The sequence below is a fragment of the Microtus oregoni genome, unplaced genomic scaffold (genome assembly GCF_018167655.1).
Source record: "Microtus oregoni isolate MIOR12 unplaced genomic scaffold, Mior012 000028F_ref0000031, whole genome shotgun sequence".
Lineage (NCBI taxonomy): Eukaryota > Metazoa > Chordata > Mammalia > Rodentia > Cricetidae > Microtus > Microtus oregoni.
Genome location: NW_024543087.1, coordinates 16,748,439 through 16,776,125, shown reverse-complemented (window position 1 = coordinate 16,776,125; position 27,687 = coordinate 16,748,439). Strand labels below are relative to the sequence as shown.

The 27,687-nt window shown below is 38.9% G+C and overlaps 1 protein-coding gene across 4 annotated transcripts in view; it reads right to left on the bottom strand.

The window, feature by feature from the left end:
* Positions 1 to 27,687, bottom strand: part of Dock3 (dedicator of cytokinesis 3) — a 465,111-nt gene that overhangs the window by 166,771 nt on the left and 270,653 nt on the right. For all 4 annotated transcript variants that reach the window (XM_041676723.1, XM_041676726.1, XM_041676724.1 and 1 more), the window contains exons 7-9: positions 26,417 to 26,501; positions 18,729 to 18,770; positions 17,664 to 17,818 (exon numbers count right to left, since the gene is read on the bottom strand). In XM_041676723.1, coding sequence (XP_041532657.1) covers positions 17,664 to 17,818; positions 18,729 to 18,770; positions 26,417 to 26,501 — 282 coding nt within the window. The remainder of the gene's footprint in view (positions 1 to 17,663; positions 17,819 to 18,728; positions 18,771 to 26,416; positions 26,502 to 27,687) is intronic.

Below are 27,687 nucleotides of genomic sequence, written 5' to 3'. Positions count from 1 at the left end.
TAAGTGTAGAAAAGAACTTTCTGAACATGACTTAGTTTAGCAGGTACCTTAATTCGGCTTTTGAAGAGTGGATCTTAACTTTTCTTATACATTGGAATCATGTAGATCTCCTGATTTAATTGTCCTGAGGAATATCAGAGTATTGAGAACTGAAATTAATGTGCAGAAAAGGATAAAAATAGTGGTATAAGCTATGCATGGCATAGCCTGTAATCCTAGCATTTGAAAGATAGAGGCAGGAAGATGGCTGGTTAGAAGCAAGTTTGAGCTATTGTCTTAGTTAGGGTTTCTACTGCTGTGAAAAAACACCATGACCACAGCAACTCTTATACAGGAAAACATTTCTCCCTCCTGTCGATAGTCTCGTTATGTCACCGAGGCTTACCTCAAAGTTATGTTTCTCCTGCCTCTGGTAGTTTTTTTGTTTGTTTAGTTTTTGGTTTTTTTTCTTTTCAAGACAGGGTCTTACTATGTAGCCCTGGCTATCCTGGACCTCATTATGTATACTCCAAACTCACACAGATCTGCTTACCTATGCATCCCACGTGCTGGGATTACAGGCATGTTCCAACAACACCCAGCTAACATGGTTTAATAACTGCAGATCTAAAGCCTAATTTTTTTTTAACATTGTTTTAGGAAGAAAAAGAAATGCATGCTCTAGTTGGTTGAAAAAAAATTCTTTGCTTTCAAGAAACTAGACCGTAAAAGGCTAATCAACCCAATTATAAAATGGGGCACTGAGCTGAACAGAGAATTCTCAACAGAAGAAGTTCAAATGGCCAAAAGACACTTAAGGTCATGCTCAACTTCCTTAGCGATCAGGGAAATGCAAATCAAGACAACTTTAAGACACCATCTTACACCTGTCAGAATGGCTAAAATAAAAAACACCAATGATAGCCTTTGCTGGAGAGGTTGTGGAGGAAGGGGTACACTCATCCATTGCTGGTGGGAATGCAAACTTGTGCAACCACTCTGGAAAGCAGTGTGGTGGTTTCTCAGGAAATTCGGGATCAACCTACCCCTGGACTCAGCAATACCACTCTTGGGAATATACCCAAGAGAGGCCCTATCATACAACAAAAGTATATGCTCAACTATGTTCATAGCAGCATTGTTTGTAATAGCCAGAACCTGGAAACAACCTAGATGCCCTTCAATGGAAGAATGGATGAAGAAAGTGTGGAATAGATACACATTAGAGTACTACTCAGCAGTAAAAAACAAGGACTTCTTGAATTTTGCATGCAAATGGATGGAAATAGAAAACACTATCCTGAGTGAGGTAAGCCAGACCCAAAAAGAGGAACATGGGATGTACTCACTCATATTTGGTTTCTAGACATAAATAAAGGACATTGAGCCTATAATTCACGATCCTAGAGAAGCTAAATAAGAAGGTGAATCCAAAGACAAACATATAGGCATCCTCCTGAATATTAACCTTCATCAGGCGATGAAAGGAGACAGAGACAGAGACCCACTTTGGAGCACCGGACTGAAATCTCAAGGTCCAAATCAGGAGCAGAAGGAGAGAGAGCATGAACAAGGAACTCAGGACCATGAGGGGTGCACCCACACACTGAGACAATGGGGATGTTCTATCGGGGACCCACTAAGGCCAGCTGTCCTGGGTCTGAAAAAGCATGGGATAAAACTGGACTTGCTGAACATAGCGGACAATGAGGACTACTGAGAACTCAAGAACAATGGCAATGGGTTTTTGATCCTATTGCACGTACTGGCTTTGGGGGAGCCTAGGCAGTTTGGATGCTCATCTTACTAGACCTGGATGGAGGTGGGTGGTCCTTGGACTTCCCACAGGTCAGGGAACCCTGATTGCTCTTCAAGCTGATAAGGGAGGAGGACTTGATCGGGGGAGGGGGGGGAAATGGGAGGCGGTGGCAGGGAGGAGGCAGAAATCTTTAATAAATAAATAAATTTAAAAAAATCAAAAAAATTTCTTTGCTTTCACAGAACCATCTCCAGTTGCAAGAATGGGTGTCTCAGGGAACCTAACTGCAGATACTTTCAGGCATGAAATTCCAAAGACAACAGACACAGTCTTTAAACTAGTTTCTCTGAATATCAGATATAAGATAAACACAAATTACTTTAAATATCTCCATTTTTTTTGAGATACAGTTTCTCTGTATAGGCTTGGCTGTTCTGGAACTCACTCTGTAGTTTAGGCTGGCCTCAAACTCACAGAGATCCACTTGCCTCTGCTTCTTGAGTGTTAGGATTAAAGGCGTGCACTATCACTGCCAGGTGAACATAAAACTTTTTAAAGTATCTGAGTTTAAACTGTTTCTGTCCCTATCTATAGAATGACACCTTGACTGCCTTTTACACTGACAGTCACTGTCTGTGCCACTTGGGCAGTGGATTCAGAACATAGATAACAAACATAGTATAGTAACATCTGCTCTTATTCATGAATGAAAAAAGGGAAACGTTTAACCACAGGCCAAGTAACATGTCTGAAGTCAAAGTTTCATCCTGCTTTTGGCTTTCTTAGATGACCTTGACTTGAATGTTTCTAATTAAGATTTATATACTGAACATATAAAAAGCATGTCAAGATAGCCTGTCAATTGGTAGGAAATATATTGAGCTCTTAAAGCCAATTTACATTCATTTGTCCTAACTTTCTTATTGGAATTATATGAGAAATATAATAATGAAATTATAAAGATAATAGGATTATACACAATTTCTTTTAATACACAATCTTCAGTAATTTCTTTAATACACTAGCTTATGTAAGAAAGGGGAGTGAAGAAAAAAAAAGAGGGTGATCCTCACAGATATGAGAAGCAGGATAGTTCTGTCTTATTCCTGCTGGGATTCATAGGATGTCTTCCTGGGATGTTGAGCAACGAGCTAGATGGAGTCTTTGTCTCAGAACAGTTAAGATAGCTGGAGTGTAACATGACTTAGCTGGTGGTCTATAATTATCTGCCTGAACTCCTGCAGATAAGCTCTAGTTGCATTATAAGACATTGCGTATTTTGCAGGGGGAAACTAAACTGTTAACTTTAATAAACAAGAGTGCTCACCTATAATGTTAAATGAAAATTTCTCTTCAGAGGCTCTTTGGGATCTCAGATCCAAATTATCTTATTTAAGTAGAATGCTTAATACTCAGGAAGAGTCCTCTACTTCAATTACAAAAACAAATCATTTCCAAAAAAAAAAAAGAGTATTCTGTGCAAGGGTATTTTGAATGCTAAATAAATGCCAGAAGAATAAGAGGATGTTGTAGCTTGCTTTACACAGCATCCATATAAAGATGGCTGGCCCAAGGGTTTATATGTGATAATTAAAACAGATAAGTTTCTGAGAACAAGGACATACTCTTAAGACCCAACTAAATAGAAGAGACTATCTATACAGGAAATTTCAGGTGAGTGATGGAATCAAACATTGGCACTCTGAGACTTCTGGAGACTGCTAAATTTGAAGTGGTCCAGTAAAAATACCACACACACACACACACAAACACATGCACGCATGCACACACACACGCCCCTAGTGGTGCAGAGAAAATACACCAAACAATGATACTCTTTTGTTGTTGCATCAAACCACTTGTTCATCCTGGCTGCCCAGAACCGAAATAATCACACAAAAACTGTATTAATTAAATCACTGCTTGGCCCATTAGTTCTAGTTTCTTATTGGCTATCTCTTACATCTTAATTTAACCCATTTCTATCAATCTGTATATCACCACAAGGTCATGGCTTACCAGCAAAGTTCTGGCTGTCTGACTCTAACAGCAGCTCCATAGCATCTCCTCACTCCGCCCTTCTTTCTCCCAGCATTCAACCGAAGTTTCCCTGGCTAAGTTCTGCCCTATCAACAAGCCAAGGCAATTTCTTTATTCATTAACGGTAATTGCAGCACACAGAGGGAAATCCCACATCATTTTGTGAATAAGGAAATTCACATACAAGGCAGGGTTTTGTTTAACAAGCTGTATGGGGAGTGATGGTAAGCAGAAAGCAGAGTGTGGAAACAAGAATTATGTGTAACCTTTAAGATTTCATGAAGTTTGTATTTGGGGGGCTTTTGTGGATTCTATCACACATCCTTCACTGTTTTTCTCTTTTGGAATGGGAATGTCTATCCCACCATTGTACTTGAAAGTACATAACTTTTTCTTAAGTTCATGGCTGGAGAGGCATTTTGTCACAGGATGAATTCTTTTTCAAGTACCAGCATATTCTGGTTTACATATTTAGATTATATTTTGGATTTAAGAATTGATGCTAGGAGAGCGGTGAGTGCCTGCCAGCCGGGCAGGCCTCAGGGTCCCCTGTAAGGGAGCCGGGCACCTCCAGCTCCGGCGCCAGGCTTCCTGCGCGCTCCTGGATATCCCCCCCCCACTTGCTCCATTCATCCTGTTGGCCCTGGATCATTGGGCTACCGGCGGCCCTGTTTAGTTGCTGAGGAATCCCATCAGGACGGGTGAGTGTGTGCTACCCAGGGGCGGGCGGACTGTCCCAGAAGAGAGCACAACCCCCCTCCCCCAGCTCCTTCTGCAGGGCTGTCTTTCTTTTGCACGACCCAGCACCCCCAGCACCCCTCCCTAACCCTGCCCCGCTGTATGCTAGGACCAGTGCTCAACTACAGTCTTAAGCTCCTAAACTAAGGCGACCCACCCAGAGCGGTGAGTGCCTGCCAGCCGGGCAGGCCTCAGGGTCCCCTGTAAGGGAGCTGGGCACCTCCAGCTCCGGCGCCAGGCTTCCTGCGCGCTCCTGGATACCACCCCCCCCCCACTTGCTCCATTCATCCTGTTGGCCCTGGATCATTGGGCTACCAGCGGCCCTGTTTAGTTGCTGAGGAATCCCATCAGGACGGTTGCAGAGGAATCCCATCTGGACGGGAATGGTTCCTGCTTCTACACTGAAGAGATATACCCTGAGAGTCAATCACAGCAAAGTCTGGACCAAGAGACCAGGCCTCTCCTGGCTCCATTTGAAGGAAGAGATGGGAAGGCGCCAATACAAGAATTCCTCCAACAATCTGAAAGGCAACATGACACCACCAGAAAGCAGGGATCCCGAAATAAGAAGAATTGTACACCCTACTCCTGAAGAAAAAGAAGAAATCGACTCAAAAGTGAACTATATGAAAATAATAGAGGACCTTAAACAGGAGGTGAAAAACTGCCATAAACAGTTAGAGATTACAAAGAAAAAGGTAGAGGAAATGAATAAATCGCTCAAAGACACGCAAGAAAACCAAGAAAAACAAGAAAAAGCAATCAAACAGGTTAGGGAAGCGGTTCAAGACATGAAGAATGAAATGGAAGCAATGAAGAAAGCACAAACCGAGGGAAGAATGGAGATGGAAAATCTGGGTAAACGAACAGGAATGACAGAAACAAGTACTAACAACAGATTACAAGAGATAGAAGAGAGAATATCAGACACTGAAGATACCATAGAAAAAATAAACACACTGATCAAAGAAAACAGCAAAACCAACAAATTCTCATCACAAAACATTCAGGAAATTTGGGACACAATAAAAAGACCAAACCTAAGAATAATTGGAGTAGAAGAAGGAGAAGAAGTGCAGCTCAACGGTACAGAAAATATACTTAATAAAATTATAGAAGAAAACTTTCCCAACCTGAAGAAAGAGGTACCTATGAAGGTTCAAGAAGCATACAGAACACCAAATAGGCTGGATCAAAAAAAAAAACATCCCCTCGCCATATAATAATCAAAACACAAAATGCACAGAATAAAGAAAGAATATTAAGAGCCGCAAAGGAAAAAGGCCAAGTTACTTATAAAGGTAAACCTATCAGACTTACACCTGACTTCTCTATGGAAACCATGAAAGCCAGAAGGTCCTGGATAGATGTACTGCAAAAACTAAGAGATCATGGATGCAAGCCCAGACTACTATATCCAGCCAAGCTTTCGTTCACTATAAATGGAGAAAACAAAATTTTCCAGGATAAAAACAAATTCAAACAATACGTAGCCACAAATCCAGCCTTACAGAAAATTATAGAAGGAAAATCACTAACAAAGGAGTCCAACAATGCCCACAATAACTCAGTCATCTAGAGACCTTTCACCAGCGCAACTCAAAGAAGGGAAACACACAAACCCTACTACTAAAAAAGTGACCGGAGTTAACAACCACTGGTCATTAATATCACTTAATGTCAATGGGCTCAACTCACCTATAAAAAGGCACAGGCTAAGGGATTGGATACGAAAACAGGATCCAACGTTCTGCTGTCTACAAGAAACACACCTCAACCACAAAGACAGGCACCTACTCAGAGTAAAGGGCTGGGAAAAGGCTTATCAAGCAAATGGTCCTAAGAAACAAGCAGGTGTGGCCATACTAATTTCTAACAAAGTTGACTTCAAACTTAAATCAATCAGAAGAGATGGAGAGGGACATTTTATACTCATAACAGGAACAATTCATCAGGATGAAGTCTCAATCCTGAATATCTATGCTCCGAATATAAAAGCGCCCACGTACGTAAAAGAAACATTACTAAAACTCAAGGCAGCCATCAAACCACACACACTAATAGTAGGAGACTTCAACACTCCTCTCTCACCAATGGACAGGTCAATCAAACAGAAACCTAACAGAGAAATTAGAGAATTAATGGAGGTAATGAAGCAAATGGACTTAACAGACATCTATAGATTATTCCACCCGAAGAGGAAAGAATATACCTTCTTCTCTGCAGCTCATGGAACCTTCTCGAAAATTGACCACATACTCGGTAACAAAGCTAACTTACACAGTTACAAAAAAATATTAGTAACCGCCTGTGTCTTATCAGATCACCATGGATTAAAGTTAGAATTCAACAACAATGCTACCCCCAGAAAGCCTACAAACTCATGGAAACTGAACAGTCAACTTCTGAACCATACCTGGATTAAGGAAGAAATAAAGAAAGAAATTAAAGTCTTCCTTGAATTCAATGAAAATAAAGAAACAACATACTCGAACTTATGGGACACTATGAAAGCAGTGCTAAGAGGAAAGTTCATTGCACTAAGTGCCCACTTAAAGAAAACAGAGAAAGCACATATTGAAGACTTAACAGCCCACCTGAAAGCTCTAGAAAAAAAAGAAGCAGACTCACCTAGGAGGAGTAGAAGATTGGAAATAATCAAACTGAGGGCTGAAATCAACAAAATAGAAACACAGAAAACAATCCAAAGAATCAATGAAACAAAAAGCTGGTTCCTGGAGAAAATCAACAAGATTGATAAACCCCTATCCAAACTAATCAAACGGCAGAGAGAGAATACGCAAATTAATAAGATCAGAAATGAAAAGGGGGACATAACCACAGACACAGAGGAAATTCAGAGAATCATCAGATCATATTACAAAAGCTTGTATAACACAAAACTGGAAAATGTAAAAGAAATGGACACTTTTTTAGATAAATACCATATACCAAAGTTACACCAGGACCAGGTGAACAATCTAAACAGACCTGTTGGTCGCGAAGAATTAGAAGCTGTTATCAAAAACCTCCCTACCAAAAAAAGCCCAGGACCAGATGGTTTCAATGCGGAATTCTACCAGAACTTCCAAGAAGAGCTAATACCCATACTCCTTAATGTATTCCACAATATAGAAACAGAAGGGTCATTACCTAATTCCTTTTATGAAGCTACAGTTACTCTGATACCAAAACCACACAAAGACTCAACCAGGAAAGAGAATTACAGGCCAATCTCACTCATGAACATCGACGCAAAAATCCTCAACAAAATACTGGCAAACCGAATCCAAGAACACATCCGAAAAATTATCCATTATGATCAAGTAGGCTTCATTCCTGAGATGCAGGGCTGGTTCAACATACGAAAATCTATCAATGTAATCCAGCATATAAATAAACTGAAGGAAAATAACCATATGATCATCTCATTAGATGCTGAAAAAGCATTCGACAAAATTCAACATCCATTTATGTTAAAAGTCTTGGAGAGATTAGGGATACAAGGGTCATACCTAAATATAATAAAAGCTATATACAGCAAGCCGACAGCTAACATCAAATTAAACGGAGAGAAACTCAAAGCCATCCCGCTTAACTCAGGAACACGACAAGGATGTCCACTCTCTCCATACCTCTTCAATATAGTACTTGAAGTTCTAGCAATAGCAATAAGACAACATAATGGGATCAAGGGGATTCGAATTGGAAAGGAAGAAGTTAAACTTTCGTTATTCGCAGATGATATGATAGTGTACTTAAGCGACCCCCAAAACTCCACCAAAGAACTTTTACAGCTGATAAACAGCTTTAGTAATGTGGCAGGATACAAGATCAACTCCAAAAAATCAGTCGCCCTCTTATACACAAAGGATAGGGAAGCAGAGAGGGAAATCAGAGAAGCTTCACCATTCACGATAGCCACAAACAGCATTAAATATCTTGGGGTAACTCTAACCAAGGAAGTGAAAGATCTATTTGACAAGAACTTTAAGGCATTGAAGAAAGAAATTGAAGAGGATACCAAAAAATGGATGGATCTACCTTGCTCTTGGATTGGGAGGATCAACATAGTAAAAATGGCAATTCTACCTAAGGCAATTTATAGATTCAATGCAATCCCCATCAAGATCCCATCAAAATTCTTCACAGATCTGGAGAGGACAATAATCAACTTTATATGGAAAAACAAAAAACCCAGGATAGCTAAAACAATCCTATACAATAAAGGATCTTCTGGAGGCATTACCATCCCTGACTTCAAACTCTATTACAGAGCTACAGTAATGAAAACAGTGTGGTACTGGCATAAAAACACAGAAGTCGACCAATGGAATCGTATAGAAGACCCGGATTTTAACCCACAAACCTATGAACACCTCATTTTTGATAAAGGAGCTAAAAGTATACATTGGAAGAAAGAAAGCATCTTCAACAAATGGTGCTGGCACAACTGGATGTCAACCTGTAGAAGAATGAAAATAGACCCACATCTTTCACCGTGCACAAAACTCAAGTCCAAGTGGATTAAAGACCTCAATATCAGCCCGAACACACTGAAAAGGATAGAAGAGAAAGTGGGAAATACCCTACAACAGATGGGCACAGGAGATCGCTTCCTATGTATAACCCCAGAAGCACAGACATTAAGAGCAACATTGAATAAATGGGACCTACTAAAACTGAGAAGCTTCTGCAAAGCAAAGGACACTGTCACTAAGACACAAAGGCAACCTACTGACTGAGAGAAGATCTTCACCAACCCCGCAACAGACAAAGGTCTGATCTCCAAAATATATAGAGAACTCAAGAAAATAGACTTTAAAATGCTAATTAACCCAATTAAAAAATGGGGCACTGATCTGAACAGAGAATTCTCAACAGAAGAAGTTCAAATGGCCAAAAGACACTTAAGGTCATGCTCAACTTCCTTAGCAATCAGGGAAATGCAAATCAAAACAACTTTGAGATATCATCTTACACCTGTGAGAATGGCTAAAGTCAAAAACACCAACGATAACCTTTGCTGGAGAGGTTGTGGAGGAAGGGGTACCCTCATCCATTGCTGGTGGGAATGCAATCTTGTGCAACCACTATGGAAGTCAGTGTTTCGGTTTCTTAGGAAATTCGGGATCAACCTACCCCTGGACCCAGCAATACCACTCTTGGGAATATACCCAAGAAATGCCCTATCATATGACAAAAGCATTTGTTCAACTATGTTCATAGCAGTATTATTTGTAATAGCCAGAACCTGGAAACAACCTAGATGCCCTTCAATGGAAGAATGGATGAAGAAAGTATGGAATATCTACACATTAGAGTACTACTCAGCGGTAAAAAACAATGACTTCTCGAATTTTGCATGCAAATGGATGGAAATAGAAAACACTATCCTGAGTGAGGTATCCCAGACCCAAAAAGATGAACATGGGATGTACTCACTCATAATTGGTTTCTAGCCATAAATAAGGGTCACGGAGTCTACAATAGGTGAATCTAAAGAAGCTAAGTAAGAAGGGGAACCCAAGGAAAAACATATAGTTATCCTCTTGGCTAAGGGAAGTAGACAAAATTGCCGGGGAGAAAATTGGGATCTTGGGGTGGGGTGGGTTGGGGGTAAGGGGAGATGGGGAGAGAAAAGTTAGAAGGGAAGGAGGTCGGGCCTTAGGAAAGCAGGAGGATTGGGATAAAGGAAGGTTGGACAGGGGAGCACGGAACCACAATTCTTAGTTAAGGGAACCACTTTAGGGTTGGCAAGAGACCTGACCCTAGAGGGGCTCCCAGGTGCCCAAGCTGAGGTCCCCAGTTAGTTTCTTGGGCAGTTGAGAATAGGGAACCTGAAATGACCCTATCCTTGAGCAATACTGATGAATATCTTGCATATCATCATAGAACCTTCATCTGGTGATGGATGGAGATAGAGACAGAGACCCACACTGGAGCACTGGACTGAGCTCCCAAAGTCCCAATGAGGAGCAGAAGGAGGGAGAACATGAGCAAAGAAGTCGGGACCACGAGGGATGCACCCACCCACTGAGACAGTGGAGCTGATCTATTGAGAGCTCACCAAGACCAGCTGGACTGTGACTGAAAAAGCATGGGATAAAACTGGACTCTCTGAACATGGCGAACTATGAGGGCTGATGAGACGCAAAGGACAATGGCACGGGGGTTTGATCCTACGTAATGTGATGGCTTTGTGGGAGCCCAGCCAGTTTGGATGTTCACCTTCCTAGATATGGACGGAGGTGGGAGGTCCTAGGTCTTACCACAGGGCAGAAAATCCTGACTGCTCTTTGGACTGGAGAGGGACGGGGAAAGGAGTGGGGGGAGGGGGAGAAGGGTGGGAGGAGGGGGCGTAGGGGGGGAAGAGGGGGAGGGAAATGGGAGGCTGGGAGGAGGTGGAAACTTGTTTTTTTTCTCCTTTTCTCAATAAAAAAAATAAAAAATTTGAAAAGTTGAAAAAAAAAGAATTGATGCTAGAACAAAGTAGGATTCAAATGGGACAAAGTAGCTGTATTGTATATGTCAGAAAGACACCCATTTGGGGTGACAGGACAGAAGATTATGAACCATATGCTTGTGTCACTCTCAAATTGCTATTGAAATTCTAAACCCTAATATATTGGGAGTTCAGAGGTAGCTATTTCATGAGGATAGAACCCTTAAGAGTGAGGGCTGGAGAGACAGAGGAGTGGTTAAGAACAAAGAGGACCTGAGTTCACTTGGCAGCACCCATATAGGGTATCTCACAACTGCCCATGCCCACAATCATACATATATACATAACTAAAATAAATATTCTAAAAAGAAATGAGAGTAGTGAGAGGAGAAAGAGGGTAGGTTTCTCTTCCAGTCATATCAAAATATAGAAAGAAGACAGCTAAATATAAACTTGAAAGAATGCTATCACTAAGCACTAAGTCAGCTACCACCTTTACTTGAAATTTCTAACTTTTAGAACTGTGAGAATATAAGCATTTCAGTCTATGACTTTATGTCCGAATTAAGACATAACACTCATCCAATTACTAATAAATAAAGTGCCCATCTTAGAGGTGTGGGAGGTCCTTCTGTCTATGTGTTGCTTTTATTGGTTAACGAATAAAAAACTGTTTTGGGTCTGCACAGGGAATATAGGTAGGCAGGGAAAGCAAGATTGAATTCTGGGAGAAAAGGGCGGAGTAGAGATGCGATGTAGCCCAGCCAAAGACCAGATGCTGGAACTTTAGCCAGTAAGCCACAACCACTTGGTGATACACAGATTAATAGAAATAGGTTAAATTAATATAGGTTAAATTAATATGTAAGAGTTAGCCAATAAAAAGCTAGAGCTAATGGGCCAAGCAGTGATTTGATTAATACAGTTTCCATGTAATTATTTTTTGTCTTTTGATTTTTAATTTTTTTGATAGTTATTGAACTTTACATTTTTCTCTGTTCCCCTCTCTGTCTCTCCCATCTCCCTTTTAACCTTACCCCTAAGTCCCCATGCTCCCAATTTACTCAGAAGATCTTGTCTTTTTCTACTTTCTACTTCCCATGGAGATTAAATCTATACAAGTCTCTCTTAGTGTCCTCATTGTTGTCTAAATTCTCTGGGATTGTGGTTTGTAGGCTGGTTTTCTTTGCTTTATGTTTAAAAACCACATAGGAGTGAGTACATATGATAATTGTCTTTCTGTGTCTGGCTTACCTCACTCAAAATAATGTTTTCTAGCTCCATCCATTTTCCTGCAAAATTCAAGATGTCACTATTTTTTTCTGCTGTGTAGTACTCCATTGAATAGAATAAATGTACCACATTTTCCTTACCCATTCTTCGGTTGAGGGGCATTTAGGTTGTTTCCAGGTTCTGGCTATGACAAAAAAAATGCTGCTATGTCCTTGTGGCACGATTGAGCATCCTTTGGATATATGCCCAAAAGAGGTATTACTGAGTCTTGAGGAAGGTTGTTTCTTAATTTTCTGAGAAATCGCCACACTGACATCAAAGGGCTTGTACCAGCTTGCATTCCCACCAGCAATGCAGAAGTGTTCCCTTTTCCCCACAACCCCTCCAGCATAAGTTGTCATCAGTGTTTTTGATCTTGGCCATTCTTACAGGTGTAAGATAGAATCTCAGAGTTGTATTGTTTTGTATTTCTCTGATGATTAAGGATGTTGAACATTTCCTTAAATTTCTTTCAGCCATTTTAAATTCCTCTCTTGACAGTTCTCTGTTTAGGTCTATCCTCAATTTTTTTTTTATTAGATTATGTGTTCTTTTGGTGCCAAATTTCTTGCGTTTTTTTTTTTTTGTATATTTTGGAGATCAGACCTCTGTCTGATGTGGGGTTAATGAAGATCTTTTCCCATTCTATAGGTTGTCATTTTGTCTTATTGAACGTGTTCTTTGCTTTACAGAATCTTTTCAGTTTCAGGAGGTCCTATTTATTAATTGTTTCTCTCAGTGTCTGTGATGCTGGGGTTATATTTAGGAAGTGGTTCCCTGTGCCAATGTGTTCAAGTGTATTTCCCACTTTCTCTTCTGTAAGGTTTAGTGTGGCTGGCTTTATGTTTAGGTCTTTTATCCATTTGGACTTGAGTTTTGTGCATAGTGATAGATATGGGTCTAGTTTCATTCTTCTACTACATGTTGATATCCAGTTATGCCAGCACCACTTGTGCTTTCTTTTTTCCATTTGATGTTTTTTGCTTCCTTGTCAAAGATCAGGTGTTCAAAGATGTGTGGATTAATATCTGGGTCTTCTATTCAGATCCATTGGTCCTCCTATCTGTTCTTATGCCAATACCAGGCTGTTTTCAATACTGTGGCTCTGTAGTAGAGTTTGATGTCAGGGATTGTGATGCCTCCATAAGTTCTTTTATTGTACAGGATTGTTTTGGCTATCCTGGGGTTTCTGCTTTTCCATATGAAGTTGAGTACCATTCTTTCAAGGTCTTTGAAGAATTCTGCTGGGATTTTGTTGGGCATTGTATTGAATCTGTAGATTGCCTTTGGTAAGATTGCCATTTTAACTATGTTAATTTTGCCTACCCAAGAGCATGAGAGAGCTTTCTACTTTCTGGTGTCTTCTTCAATTTCTTTCTTCAAAGATTTAGTTCTTGTCATACAAGTCTTTCACTTGTTTGGTTAGAGTTACTCCAAGATATTTTAAACTATTTGTGGTTATTGTGAAGGGTGTTGATTCTCTGATTTCTTACCCAGCCCTTTTATCATCTATGTACAGGAGGGCTACTGATTATTTTGAGTTAATCTTGTATCCTGCTACATTGCTGAAAGTGTTTATGAGTTGCAGAAGTTCCTTGGTAGAATTTTTGGGATCAATTATGCAAACTATCATATTATCAACAAACAGTGAGAGCTTGACTTCTTTTCTAATTTGTATCCTCTTGATCTCCTTTTGCTGTCTTATTGCTCTAGCTATGACCTCAAGAACTATATTAAATAGATATGAAGAGAGTGGACAACCTTGTCTTGTTCCTGATATCAGTGGAATCGCTGGGAGTTTCTCTCCAGTTAGTTTGACCTTGGCTGTTGGCTTGCTGTATATTGCCTTTATTATGTTTAGGTATGTTCACTGTATCCCTGCTCTCTCCAAGACCTTTATCATGAAGGGATGTTGTATTTTGTCAAAAGCTTTTTTGACATCTAATGAGATGATCATATGATTTTTATTTTTCAGCTTGTTTATATGGTGGATTACGTTGACAGATTGTCATATGCTGAACCATCCCTGCATTTGTGGGATGAAGCCGACTTGATCATTTTGGATGATGGTTCTGATGTGTTCTTGGATTTGATTTGCCAGTATTTATTTAGTATTTTTGCATCAATGTTCATGAGTGAGACTGGTCTGTTATTCTCTTTCTTAGTAATGTCTTTCTGTGGTTTGGGTATCAGGGTAATTGTAGCCTCATAAAGAGTTTGGCAATGTTCCTTCTGTTTCTATTGTGTGGGATAATTTGAGGAGGATTGGTACTAGTTCTTCTTTGAAAGTCTTGTAGAATTCTGAGCTGAAACCATCTGATCCTGGGCTTTTTATGGTGGGGAGACTTTTGATGACTGTTTCTATTTCTTTAGCAGTTATAGGTCTGTTTGATTTGCTTGTCTGGTCTTGATTTAATTTTGTTAAGTGATATTTATCCAGAAAATTGTCCATTTCCTTTAAGCTTTCCAATTTTGTGGGTACAGGTTTTTGAAATATGACCTGACAATTCTCTGTATTTCCTCTGTGTCTGTTGTTATGTCCCCCTTTTCATTTCTGATTTTGTTAATTTGTATATTTTCTCTCGGCCCTTGGTTAGTTTGGATAAAAGTTTGTCTAGTTTGTTGATTTTCTCAAAGAACCAGCTCTTTGTCTCATTGATTCTTTGTATTATTTTCTTTGTTTCTATTTTGTTGATTTCAGCTCTCACTTTGATTATTTTCTGCCCTCCATTTCTCTTAGGTGAGTTTCCTTCTTTTGTTTGTAAAGTTTTCAAATGTTCTGTTAATTCACTAGTGTGGGATTTTTCCAGCTTCTTTATGTAGGCATTTAGTGCTATGAAATTTCCTCTTAACACTGCTTTCATTGTGTCCCATAAATTTGGGTATGTTGTGTGGTCATTTTCATTTAATTTTAGGAAGTCTTTAATTTCTTTATTTCTTCCTTGACCCATTGATGATTCAGGTGAGCACTGTTTAATTTCCATGTGTTTGTGGGTTTTCTGGAATTAGTATTGCTGTTGACTTCTAGTTTTATACCATGGTTATCTGATAAGGTACACGGGGTTATTCCAATTTTTTATATTTGTTGAGGTTTGTTTTGTTACCGAGTATGTGATCAACTTTTGAGAAGTTTCCATGAGGTGCCGAGAAGAAGGTATATTCTTTTCTGTTTGGATGGAATATTCTATAGATGTCTGTTAAGTCCATTTGAGTCATAACATCCGTTAGTTCTCATCTCTGTTCATTTTTTGTCTGATTGACCCGTCCAGTGGTGAGAGGGGAGTGTTGAAGTCTCCAACAATTAGTGTGTGGGGTTTAATGTATGATTTAAGTTTTAGAAGTGCTTCTTTCACATATAAAGATGCCCTTGTATTTGGGGCATAGATGTTCAGTACTGAAATTTCCTCTTGATGGATTTTTCCTGTAACTAATATGAAATGACCTTCTTTGTCTCTTTTGACTGATTTTAGCTTGAAGTCTATTTTGTTGAATATTAGGATAGCTACACCCACTTGTTTCTTGGGTCCATTTGATTGGTATATTTTTTCCCAACCGTTTACTCTGAGACAATGTCTGTCTTTGAGGTTGAGATGTGTTTATTGCATGCAGAAGAAGGATGGATTCTGGTTTTGTATCCAATCTGTTAGCCTGTGCTTTTTTATAGGTGAGTTGAGTCCCTTTACATTAAGGGATATTAATGGCCAGTAACTGCTATCTCTGTTAATTTAGTTTTCATTGTTGGTGATGCTAATTTGTGCATTTTTTTCTTCTTTGGGATTCTGTGTAATTATTTCGGGTCTAAACTGGTTGGGTGGCTGGGAACCAACAAGTGCCCTCCCTCCTTTATCTTAGTAAGCATAGATACTATCACTACTCACATGCCTTGATCAGTAGTGTATCACTCTATCTATAGCTAAATGCAAGCAGTGCTTTCATTTATTTTTTGTCAAAATTAGAGCACTGTGGAGCATGCAAACAAACTTTTTATTTTATTTTATTTTGTTCTGTTTTTGTTTCAAGACAAGGTATCTCTGTATAACAGTTTTGGTTTTGTAGATCAGGCTGGCCTCAAACTCACAGAGATCCACCTGCCTCTGCCTCCTGAGTGCTGAGATTAAAGGCATGCACCAAGCCTGCCTGCCAAATTAACTTTTTCTTTCATATGGTTTTAACTTTTATGAAAAAAATTTTTATGTCTAACATATACTTCTAAAAGTAAATTAAAATAAAAGGACAAAAAAGCTCATTAAAGTACTTCAAAGAAAATTCTCAAGTAATATAAAATATCCCAAGATTTTTTTTCTCTTGTCTTCATTTAGTAAATGACCACAGAGAAATGTCTGAATTCTCTAAAATAAATCTTGGCTACAAATGTCACCACATACTATCAGATCTTTGTGCCTGCTAGGTCAAAGTAAGCCTAGGGCCTCCTTAATTTTTCCCTACCCATGAAGTGAGAAAGTAGTACTGTAGTTATTTAGGCCAAAACAGTCTACTATGTTTCAATTCATTGTGTTGCCCTTTTTCCAAACCAAAGCAAAAGCGAATGAAAATGTTAGCCTTCCTTTCTGCTCAGAAGATGCACTCCCTCTTGCAGGGTTACTATAGCACTGTGGACTGAAGCTGCCCTCAGATAAAACACTCACAGACTTTTTCTCTATACGCTCTCTCACACAAAACCAAAGCAAGCCAAGACCAAGTGACTTCTGTCCTCTGGGGCTGGACATCTTTGTTACATTCTCTTTGCCCATATGTTTCTCCTCTGTCTTTTCTCTAGCATTAAACACAACATATTTTTCTGAGGTAGTGATAGCCAAAACTTACTCTGAGCTTCCAATATGGAATTAGGTATAGAAGAAATAGAAGCTATTTATAGTTAGTTCTTTTCTGGAATATCCTTCCAAGGATCTCTGTTTAAAGCTTTATGCTCACCTGGTGATATTACTGGGATGTGATAGGAAACTATAGGAGGTCAGACTTAGCTGGAGGAAGTAAGTGAATGAACCATGCCACTTCAGAGCATACTGAGACTCCAGCTCTTTCTCTGTTTCTTTCTGCTTCCTATTGCCATGTAGTGAGCGGTTTTACTTCATCCTGTGTCCCCATTGTGGTCTTCTACCTTACAACAAGCCTAAAAGCAATGAAGACAGCCACCCATGGACTGAAATCGTTGAGTCAGTGACTAAAATAAATCTTTCTTCCTTGTAACTTGCCCACCTTAGATATGTTGTCAGAGTGATGGAAAGGTAACACAACATGGGGTGATTTAGATGACTTCAAGTGCTACTGGAACTGGAGCCAAAGTCCAAGCTAATAAAACAAAGCTAGTTTATCTTGTTTAATCACCTTGATACATTTACTCTGAAGGCCAGAGTTGCCTTCAGAATAAATATAAATATACACCTCACAAGAACCTCCTAGGACTCTTACCTTATCTGTTTGCCTTCTCTCATGTCATAGAGAGAAAAGAAGACATCAGTATCTTCCCCAATGGTATTATAGGTGAAACTCTTCAGGCTGAAGAAGAAATGATGTGGTACTGGCATCCGACAGCTTTCCCCATGGCGTGGGCGCATTGTATCTACCTATTGAGGAAAGTAAAATGTTGTGATTTATATTTTAATTACTCATTATATTTATTATTAAAGAACAAAAAATTACTAAGTTTCATTATACCGACAAATGGGATTATTAAATAGGTAAGACTGAATGTTTTCTCTAGCAATATGGACTACTATAGCAGACTTGTACTGTTAGGTGGTAATAGTAACAATTCCAGATATCATTTTTATCTTTTCCCAAATGAATTCTTTTTAGTTCCTCAGTCTACTTTCTTTTAACTGTTCTTATATAAATTTGCACAGAAGAATGGAGATAGGCCAAAGGTCTTGGATGCCAAAGCCCTTCAGAATGAAAGTGTAACACAATCAAGGTTTTAAGGAGTAAATATGAGCTGAATATGATAATATACATGCTATGAAAATGTCTTAAAGCCGGGCGGTGGTGGCACACGCCTTTAATCCCAGCACTCGGAGGCAGAGGCAGGCGGATCTCTGTGAGTTCGAGGCCAGCCTGGTCTAGAAGAGCTAGTTCCAGGACAGGAACCAAAAAAGCTACAGAGAAACCCTGTCTTGAAAATCCAAAAAAAAGAAAAAAAAAGAAAATGTCTTAAAGAAACCCATTATGTCGGCCCGGCTATGGTGGCCCACGCCTTTAATCCCAGCACTCAGGAGGCAGATGCAGATGAATTCCTATGAGTTTGAGGCCAGCCTTGTCTAGACAGCCAAGACTGTTACACAGGGAAACCCTGTCTTGAAAAACCAAAAAAAGAAAGAAAAGAAACCCATTATTTCATATATGTCCTAAAATTTTTAATTACAAAGTGCACCTCCCAGAAGAAAATGGTGTTTGTCCTTTTTTGGTGTTTCCACATGTATGATCTTATAAAAGAAAGACTTAAAGGACAAAAGTGGGAGGTTTGAGGAAGACACTTACTTGAGATGTGCTCTGCTGTACACTCTGTCGGCTCGATAAATGCTAAGGAAAGAACAAAATAGAGAAAGATTTACTCTATGGTGGAGGAAACTAACTCTTATTAAGTACCTCTCTAACCTAGGCAGTCTATTATGCCTATTATAATCATGATCTCACTTAAATCAGTGTTATTCATATTTTATAGAGACAACTAAAGCTCAAGAGTAAAGGACTGGTTTGCTGAAGGTTACATAAGAAGATGGTAAAGCCCGTATGTAAAGCCCTCTGTACAAAGGCCACATATAGATGGTTGCTTGTTACCAGACTTCTGATTTGGCAGTCTCTCTCACTTTGTATAATTCTCTTTGCTGATGGATGAAGTTCCTTCAGGCTTTCTACAATGCAGCCCTTTAACAAAATCTCCCAAACATCTTTCTATGTTGTTTCTTATCACTGGCTGAAGTTATAAGATAAAGACTACAATTTAAGTTCTATCACATAGGCTGTGAACGTTTTTTTTTTTTGAGAAACTAATTTTAAGTACTTTGAAACAATAAATATCTAACAATATCCACAGTACCTGCTAGACAGTGAAATCAGCATTATTTCTTGGATCAGCTATCCAAAGCTCTATTTTTCTTTTGACAGTAAGTGGTAGAAATTCCAAAAGACATGTAAACAACTTCTAATTAAAGGCTGTGCTTGCTAATCCAGCATCATATTTCCTGTCTTGGAACCTCTGAATAGCTGGGAGGAAGATACAGGAAATAAGAAGGCTTCTGGAAATACAAGGGGTGACTCTTAAGCTCTGGCCCCATGTTGTCTCTGAGGCAACACGCAGGGTTTGAGGCTGAAGAGGAATACAAAAGCTTTGAGATGAGGCTGTAAAGGAAGAAGCCCCCTCCTCCCCAGGTGGAACCAGTGGATTCAAATGCAATGCTGGGGTAAGCATCAGAAACTAGGATGTTTCTTCTAGGCTTCCAAGTCCTTTTCAAATTCTTAATATCTTTGAGTATTTAGCCAAGCTTAACATACATGTCACAGTTCTGAGACAGAAACATTGCAACTGCTTTGCTCAAATGGAATCCAAGCAGGAACTGGAACACGATGTCAGTAAGGAGGGTGAGAGTATGTGAAGGGGCTTCAGCTCCTTCATTGTGGGGGCTCTTCCCCACACCTAGGCTGTGAAATTTTTTAGAAAACTCAATCTTTCCAATAAAAATTTTCCTCCAATATAAAAGTTAAGAACCTGTTTCGTCTTTCCCAGAACGCTGGTTCAGGTGTGTGTGTGTGTGTGCACGTATACATATAAGAGAGAGGTCAAGCCGGGCGGTGGTGGCGCACGCCTTTAATCCCAGCACTTGGGAGGCAGAGGCAGGCGGATCTCTGTGAGTTCGAGACCAGCCTGGTCTACAAGAGCTAGTTCCAGGACAGGCTCCAAAACCACAGAGAAACCCTGTCTCGAAAAACCAAAAAAAAAAAAAAGAGAGAGAGGTCAATACTGAGTATCTTCTTCAGCTGTTCTCCACCTTCTTCTCTGAGACAGGTTAGGGTTCTCTGTCAACTTGAAACTTGCCCAGCTGGCTAGACCTGCTGACCAGTGAACTTCAGGGATCCCCTAGGAAGTACTTTTGAGGCTCAAATTAGATAGTGGGAATTAGTATTCTATTGTAAGTTAGGAATTTAATTACAGAAGTTAGTTCTGGTTTTGGATCTTGACTCATGTTTACTAGATGGGTATTTTCTCGTCTATAAAATTTGGGCTTAAATCAACTTCACAGAAATTTATGTGGGTTAGTGTAATACAGTACCAATAATATTATAAAAGGATTAACTCAATATAATACCTATCATATTAGAAATGGATAATTGCAATTATATCTAATATTCCTATTATTCCTTTAACTGGTATTATTCTCACAGGTATATTACAGGGACAAGTCAATCATGCTGAAAAGTAAATCCTGTTCAAGAGCATCATGACATCACAAAATCACTAACGGTTACTATGTGGTACTAGTAAACTCTTAATAATTGTTTCCACCCTAAAGGTATGTAGCAGAACTCATTCAGTGCTTTATATACCAAGATAAAAATTATTATTTCAGTTGAATTACTTCATTTCACTCAAATACATTTAACTATAATAACTAGTTAAAATTAAATAATAATTAAATGTCATACATAATAATCTATGTACATTATTAGCAACATTAGATAATTACAATTGTCTATTAATGTCTGTTCCTGAAACTTTATTTTCCTATGATACATATTAAAGTAATAAAATCAAGTATCTAATAACTGGGTAAATTATTCACAGAATCTATATTCACAAAAGAAAACTTGACATATGAATAAGTTTTTAAAAACTTTAAGGGTTGGAAATATAACTCAATGATAGAGCACTTATCTAACATGACAAAGCTCTTGGCTTAATTTCAACGAAAAAATAAACTTTACAAAACAAACAGGTTTGAAAAAACCTCCCTTTTAGTGGCAATCATCACTTGTACCAGAACTTTAATTCATTAATGTTTCCATATGTACTACTTAACTTTAGACTATGAGCTTTGAAGGAAGCAAACTATTAGTCTATTTATCTTTTCATTCTAATAGTATAAATATGGAAATAACACTAAGAAATTATGAAATTCATAAACTACATTACTCCTCCTGCCAATTTTTCTCTGGTTGAGATGTTTCCAGACATTTACAATCTCTAGTCCATTTAGTCTAGCAAATATACCAATAAGAAAACAAACCTATGCATCTTTGAACATAGTATTAATAATATAACTAACTATTTGATGTATACACTGGAGACAGTGTTAACAATTGTGACTCTTGGGGCTGGAGAGATTCAGGGTCTAAGAGCTGCTCTTCCAGAGGAACCGGGTTTAATTCTCAGCGACTCCATGGCAGCTCATAACTGCCTGCATGGAACTCCAGTTTCAGATGATCTGACACCCTCAACACAGACATGCGGACAAAAAAACAATACACATAAAATAAAAAATAAATTATATATATATATATATATATATATATATATATGTCTGTTTTTTTCCTTCTGAAAATCCATTAATCCCATTATACTGAGATTGAAACGCTCATCTTTGTAACTTCTCTCTTTTACTTTTATTATCCTACAATTTCTTTTCTATGATTTTAAAACATGTAGGTATATGTGTCTCCATGACTGCAGGTTACTACGGAGGCCAGAGGCATCAAATATCTGGGAGCTGGAGTTACAAATCACTATTAGCCACCCTGGCAGGTGCCAAGAATAAAAACTGAGTCCTCTGGAAGAGTAGTAAATGCTCTTAACCATTAAACCACCTACCTTATCCTTTTGCATCTTATTTTGATGCTGTTTTCAAATTCATGTCCTTTTCTACTATAATTATAATTGTTTTGTGGGTGTGCATTGTTTATATCCCATTGAGTCTATTATTGTTGCCTATATATACATGGGACTAGAACTGACCCTTGAGTATAGGCAACCTGTTGAGGGTTCAATTCTCATTTACTCGATGTTTATCATCTGCCTGTAGCTTCTAAGATAGGGGCAGAAGTTTTTGTGTAAAATACCCAACCATGCTGGTATGTTGACTTGTGTAAGTCTTTTATAAGTAATCATAGCTTGAGAGTTTATGGGGCAATATCCTCCTCAGGTCAAAAAGATATCATTTCAAAGCAGTTCTCTCTGTTCTTTGACTCTTTTTTTCATGTTCCACTTCCTTTTTTTCATTTCCCCTTCCTTCTATACCATATTTTTTCTAATGACCTTTGTTTAATTGTTTTCTTTTGGTTTTGTGAGACAGGATTTCTCTATGTAGCCCTAGATCTCTTGAGATTCACTCTGTCTAGCAGGGTGGCCTTGAACTCCGAGATCTGCCTACCTCTGCTGGGATTAAAGGTGTGCATTACCTCAGGTGGTTTACATTTTTAAAAGCTGTGTGGGTTACTGTACTCTGTTTGTACTTGTTCTCTCCTTTCTTCTTTGTTGACAAGAATCCCTGTTTTCTCCCGAGTCTTCCACATATTACATGCTCTCTTCTCTAACTTTTATGTAGGAATTTTTGTGCGTTCATGTTTGGCTATGTAAAAGTTCTATGTGATCTCTATTATCATTGGGTTTCATTTAGAAATATTTGGAAAAGAAAGCAATCTTCTTGCTGAGCTACAAATATAGATATTTTTCCTGATGTCTCTAAAATTACTACAGCTAAACTTTACTCCTGAACCACAGACTTTAAATACAAGTTTTGGGGAAGTTTACACCAAATTTTTAAAAATTAAAAAAAAATATCCAGTACTCTTGGTTCCTCATTGGTTACCCCCAAATCTGATTCTTCTATATAGTCCCCCATTGTACTTTTATCATCTGGGCAGATAAAACACAGGAGTCACTGTTCTTTAATCTAGCTCTTCCCTGTACACACACACACACACACACACACACACACACACACACACACCATTTCATTCTGTCAATAACTCTAACTCTAAAACCTAAGTATATTCAATATTCAATAACTTCTTTCTACTTCCACTGTCCTGGCTCTAGGTTGAACTGCTGAACTGAACTGCATTTCTATTTATGATCTGAAAAACTTGCCATGTCACTATCATGTTCTATCAAGCCCCTAACTGGAGCCAACAAAGCTCTTCACAATTTGGCTCCTGACTCCTTCTTAGCCAAAATTATCAAATGTCCCACACTTCCTGAAACTGCTATTTTCGTCTGTTGTGTGTCATTTTGGAAGTTTCTTCCTTACCTTTTCTGGTCCCCAAGAATACCAATATTGATTCTAATAACATCAGCATACACCTTATTTATGCCATGCAGCACATGCAATGGTAGTTATTTATGATCTATCTATCCACTAAGACCTTCAAACATAGGTTCACAATAGCTGTAATCAGTCTTATGCTCTCTATACAAATATTTCATTTTCTTGCAGCTTTCATCATACAGTCTGAATCACTATAAACTCTTAAAAATAAATTTCCTTAGTCTGAAGTTCTCACCTTAAATTTCTACTGTATTTTACATCTTTTACTTTATTATCCAGCATGTAAAATATAACTGTGTTTATCAGTCAACCCTTCGATATTTTCATTAAAATGGTTACTTAGATCCAATGATCTTCTACTTTATGTCCAAAGTATTATACATATTTAGTCATATACAATGTCATAATCCTATAATTATTATACGATTTAGGTACTTTACAGAAATACATGATCTATTGCTAGAAGTGGTTAAATAACTGTCACACAACTACTAAATAATATAACTGGGGTTTAAGCCTCATTAATTTAATTTAGTATCCTTACTTTAGTCTGAGTTTATAATTCAATATCATAACTAGAAAATGACATTAATTGGAGGTCATTTTTATTTGTTCAGAATGTTTTTAAAATAACTAACATACATCTAAGGATCTATCAGATATTTATAGGCTTTGTCATCATCCTCAATGTTCATCACAAGAATGGAAACCAGTGTAAGTTAAGAGAACTTGAGTTCCATCAATTTTCTAACTGCTTATAGACCACATATACACACTATGAGGATTGTGATTGAGAGCAGGACTCTAAATATGCTTCTTAACAACATCATGTCTCTGAAAAGATAAGTGTATTATTTCCAGGTTCAATCACTTTTTTTCAGTCACTGTTTGAACTAACAACTGGCTCCTTGCAACATCAATCATCTTTTCATTATAAAAGGCAAGGCAGAGATATATATTATTAACTATTGCAAGTGGCAGAAAAAAACCAGCAGAGTAGAATTAACAGAGAAGTGACCCCCTAGAAAGTATAGTGAGCTCAACATTCCTGCGTTGTATTTTCACTTGGAAAGTATGATGCCAGAGTAAAACTAGTTGTTTCTTAAATACAGAGACAGAAGCAAAAGGACAGTTTAAAAAATGTTGCAATCTATCTCAAGATCCAGCAATATATACCCAAAGGATGCGCACTCATACCACAAGGACATTTGCTCAACAATGCTCATAGCAGCACTGTTCATAATAGCCAGAACCTGGAAACAACATACATGTCCCTCGACTGTAGAAAGGATAAAGAAAATGTGCTACATTTACACAACGGAGTATTACTCAGTTGTAAAAAAACAATGACATCATGCAATTTGAAGGCAAATGGGTAGAACTAGAAAAAAAAAAACATCCTGAGTGAAGTAACCCAGACTCAGAAAGACAAACACAGTATGTACTCACTCATAAATGAATATTAGATGTAAAGCAAAGGACAACCAGGCTACAATCCTGATGGAGGAAGGTCATTGGTTAAATAAAAAGAAACTGCTTGGCTCTCATTGGTTAGAGATAGGTGGGAGGAGTAAACAGAACAGAACGCTGGGAGGAAGAGGAAGTGATCTCAGACTCCACAGCTCTCCTCTCGGAGCAGACGCCTCAGAGAGATGCCATGTTCCGCTCTCCCGGGCAGACGCACGCGATGAAGCAAGCCGCCAGGTTAGACATGCTGAATCTTTCCCAGTAAGACTGGTGCTCACAGATTATTAGAGATGGGTTGATCGGGATGTGAGAATTAGCCTGTAAGGGCTAGAGCTAAAGGGCCAAGCAGTGTTTAAATGAATACAGTTTGTGTGTTGTTATTTCGGAGCATAGGCTAGCCATGTGGGCAGCCGGGGTGCTGGGGACGCAGCCCCTATGCTCCTTATTACTACAGACAATCCACAGTCCCAGAGAAGCTGAGGAACAAGGAAGACCCTAAAAGGAACACATGGATTGCCCTAGGAGGGGAAATACATAAGGTCACCTGGATAAACTGGGAGAAGGGTAGAGGGAGAGGATGGAAGATGAAAACATAAGGGAACTGGATGGAATTGGGGGAGGGACAGAGAAGGAGAACAATGAAAGAGATATCTTGATGGAGGGAGCCATTATGGGGTTAGGGAGAAACCTGGTACCTGGGAAACTCCCAGCAATTCACAAGGAAGACCCCAGCTAAGACTCCTAGCAATAGTGGAGAGGGTGCCTGAACTGGCCTTCCCCTGTAAACAGATTGATGACTAACCTAATTATCATCGTAGAACCTTTTTCCAAAACTGATGGATGCAGATGCAGAGATCCACAGCCAAGCACTGGGCCAGCTCCAGGGGTCCAGTTGAGGAGAGGGAAGAGGAATTACATGAGCGAGGGTAGGGAGGTCAAGATCATGATGGGGAAACCCACAGAGACAGGTGACCTGAGCTTCCGGGAACTCATGATCTTCTGGACTGATAGCTGGGGAGCCTGCATGAGACCAAACTAGGTCCTATGCATTTGTGTGACAGTTGTGTGGCTTGGTCTGTATGTGAGACCCGTGGCAGCGAGACCAGGATCTATCCCTGGTGCATGAGCTGATTTTTTGGAACCCATTCCCTATCGTGGGATGCCTTGCTCAGCCTTGATGCAGCAGGGAGGGGCTTAGTCCTGCCTCAACTGGATGTGCCAGGCTTTGTTGACTCCTCATGGGCTTTATCCTCTCTGAAAGATGGGTAGGGGGGTGGGGTGGGGAGGAAGTAGGGGGTAGGAGAAGAGGAGGGAGGGAGAGGAACCAAGGGAGGGGGTAACTGTGGCTGGTATGTAAAATGAATAAAAAAATTAAAATGTTTTAAAAACAAAGGAAAAATAGCTGTAAGGAACAATTCATCCCTTGTTAAGACTTCTTACCATTTTATAGAGATCCGAGACACTAATCTGGTCTGAGTCCACTACTTCAAAGTCCTTTCGAGGCACCAAATCCAGGCCCAAATGCCTAATAAAGAGAAAGACCACACTCAGTTGCAAATGCTCAGATTACTCATCTCTCTATGTGGAACTGAAAACCTATGTCTTTCATGATTTTGTAGACAGAGCTTCAAGCACTGCCCTAGAAGGGACATGCTTTTATCTAGCAACATCTAACTGTGTTCACTTAGGGGCAAATGAATGAAGCTAGGGATTTTAAGACAATTCCAGTTACTAAGCAGTTCTACTGGTAATTACAAAAAGCTTCCATTTAATATGGTTATAATAATACTTAATTTCATTAAGAATACTTTTTATTAGACAAATAAGCCATTTTTATTTCTATATTTCTCACACCATACTAGTATATTCAAGGTTCAATTTTGCATTATTTTCATTACAATGAAAAAAATCAACACATAAAAATCATGTCCCAGCACCTAGCATGGTGGTGCACACCTTTAATCCCAGCAAAATCAGGAAGACTTCTGTGAATTCAAAGCCAGTTCCAAGACAGCCAGAACTATACAGTGAGATTCTGTCGCAACAAAACAAAACAAAAATCACATCCTAGAAAGGATGATCCCAACTAAGACTTAGCAATGGTGGAGAGGGCACCTGAACTGGCCATCTACTGTAAGCAGATTGGTGACTTCCCTAATTGCCACCAGAGATATTTTATCCAGTAACTGATGGAAGCAGAGGCAGAGATCCACAGACAAGCACTGCACTGAGAGGAGAGGAGGGAGGGAAATTAGTTGGTATATAAAATAAATGAAAAATAATGTTATTTAAAAATTTAAAAAAAGAAATGTGTTTTAGTTTACCTGTATATTGTTTCCAATTTAATACTAACATTGGTACATCTTAAGATATATAAGCTATAATATCTTTAACATTAGATAGAAGTTTAAGAAATACTACTACTAGAGCAACAGAATTTAGAAGATATGATTTTGGATGGGGGGAAAAAAAGAAGTGATGTGTTGTAGGAGGCTGTTTGTTTGTTCCTGGCTGCTCAGCCCCGAAATAACCACACATAAACTGTATTAATTAAATCACTGCTTGACCCATTAACTTCTTGTTGGCTAACTCTTACATATTAATTAACCCATTTCTATTAATCTGTGTATCGCCACATGGCTGTGGCTTACTGGGTGAAGTTCCAGCATCTGTCTCTGGCGGGGCTACATGGCTTCTTCTGACTCTGCCTT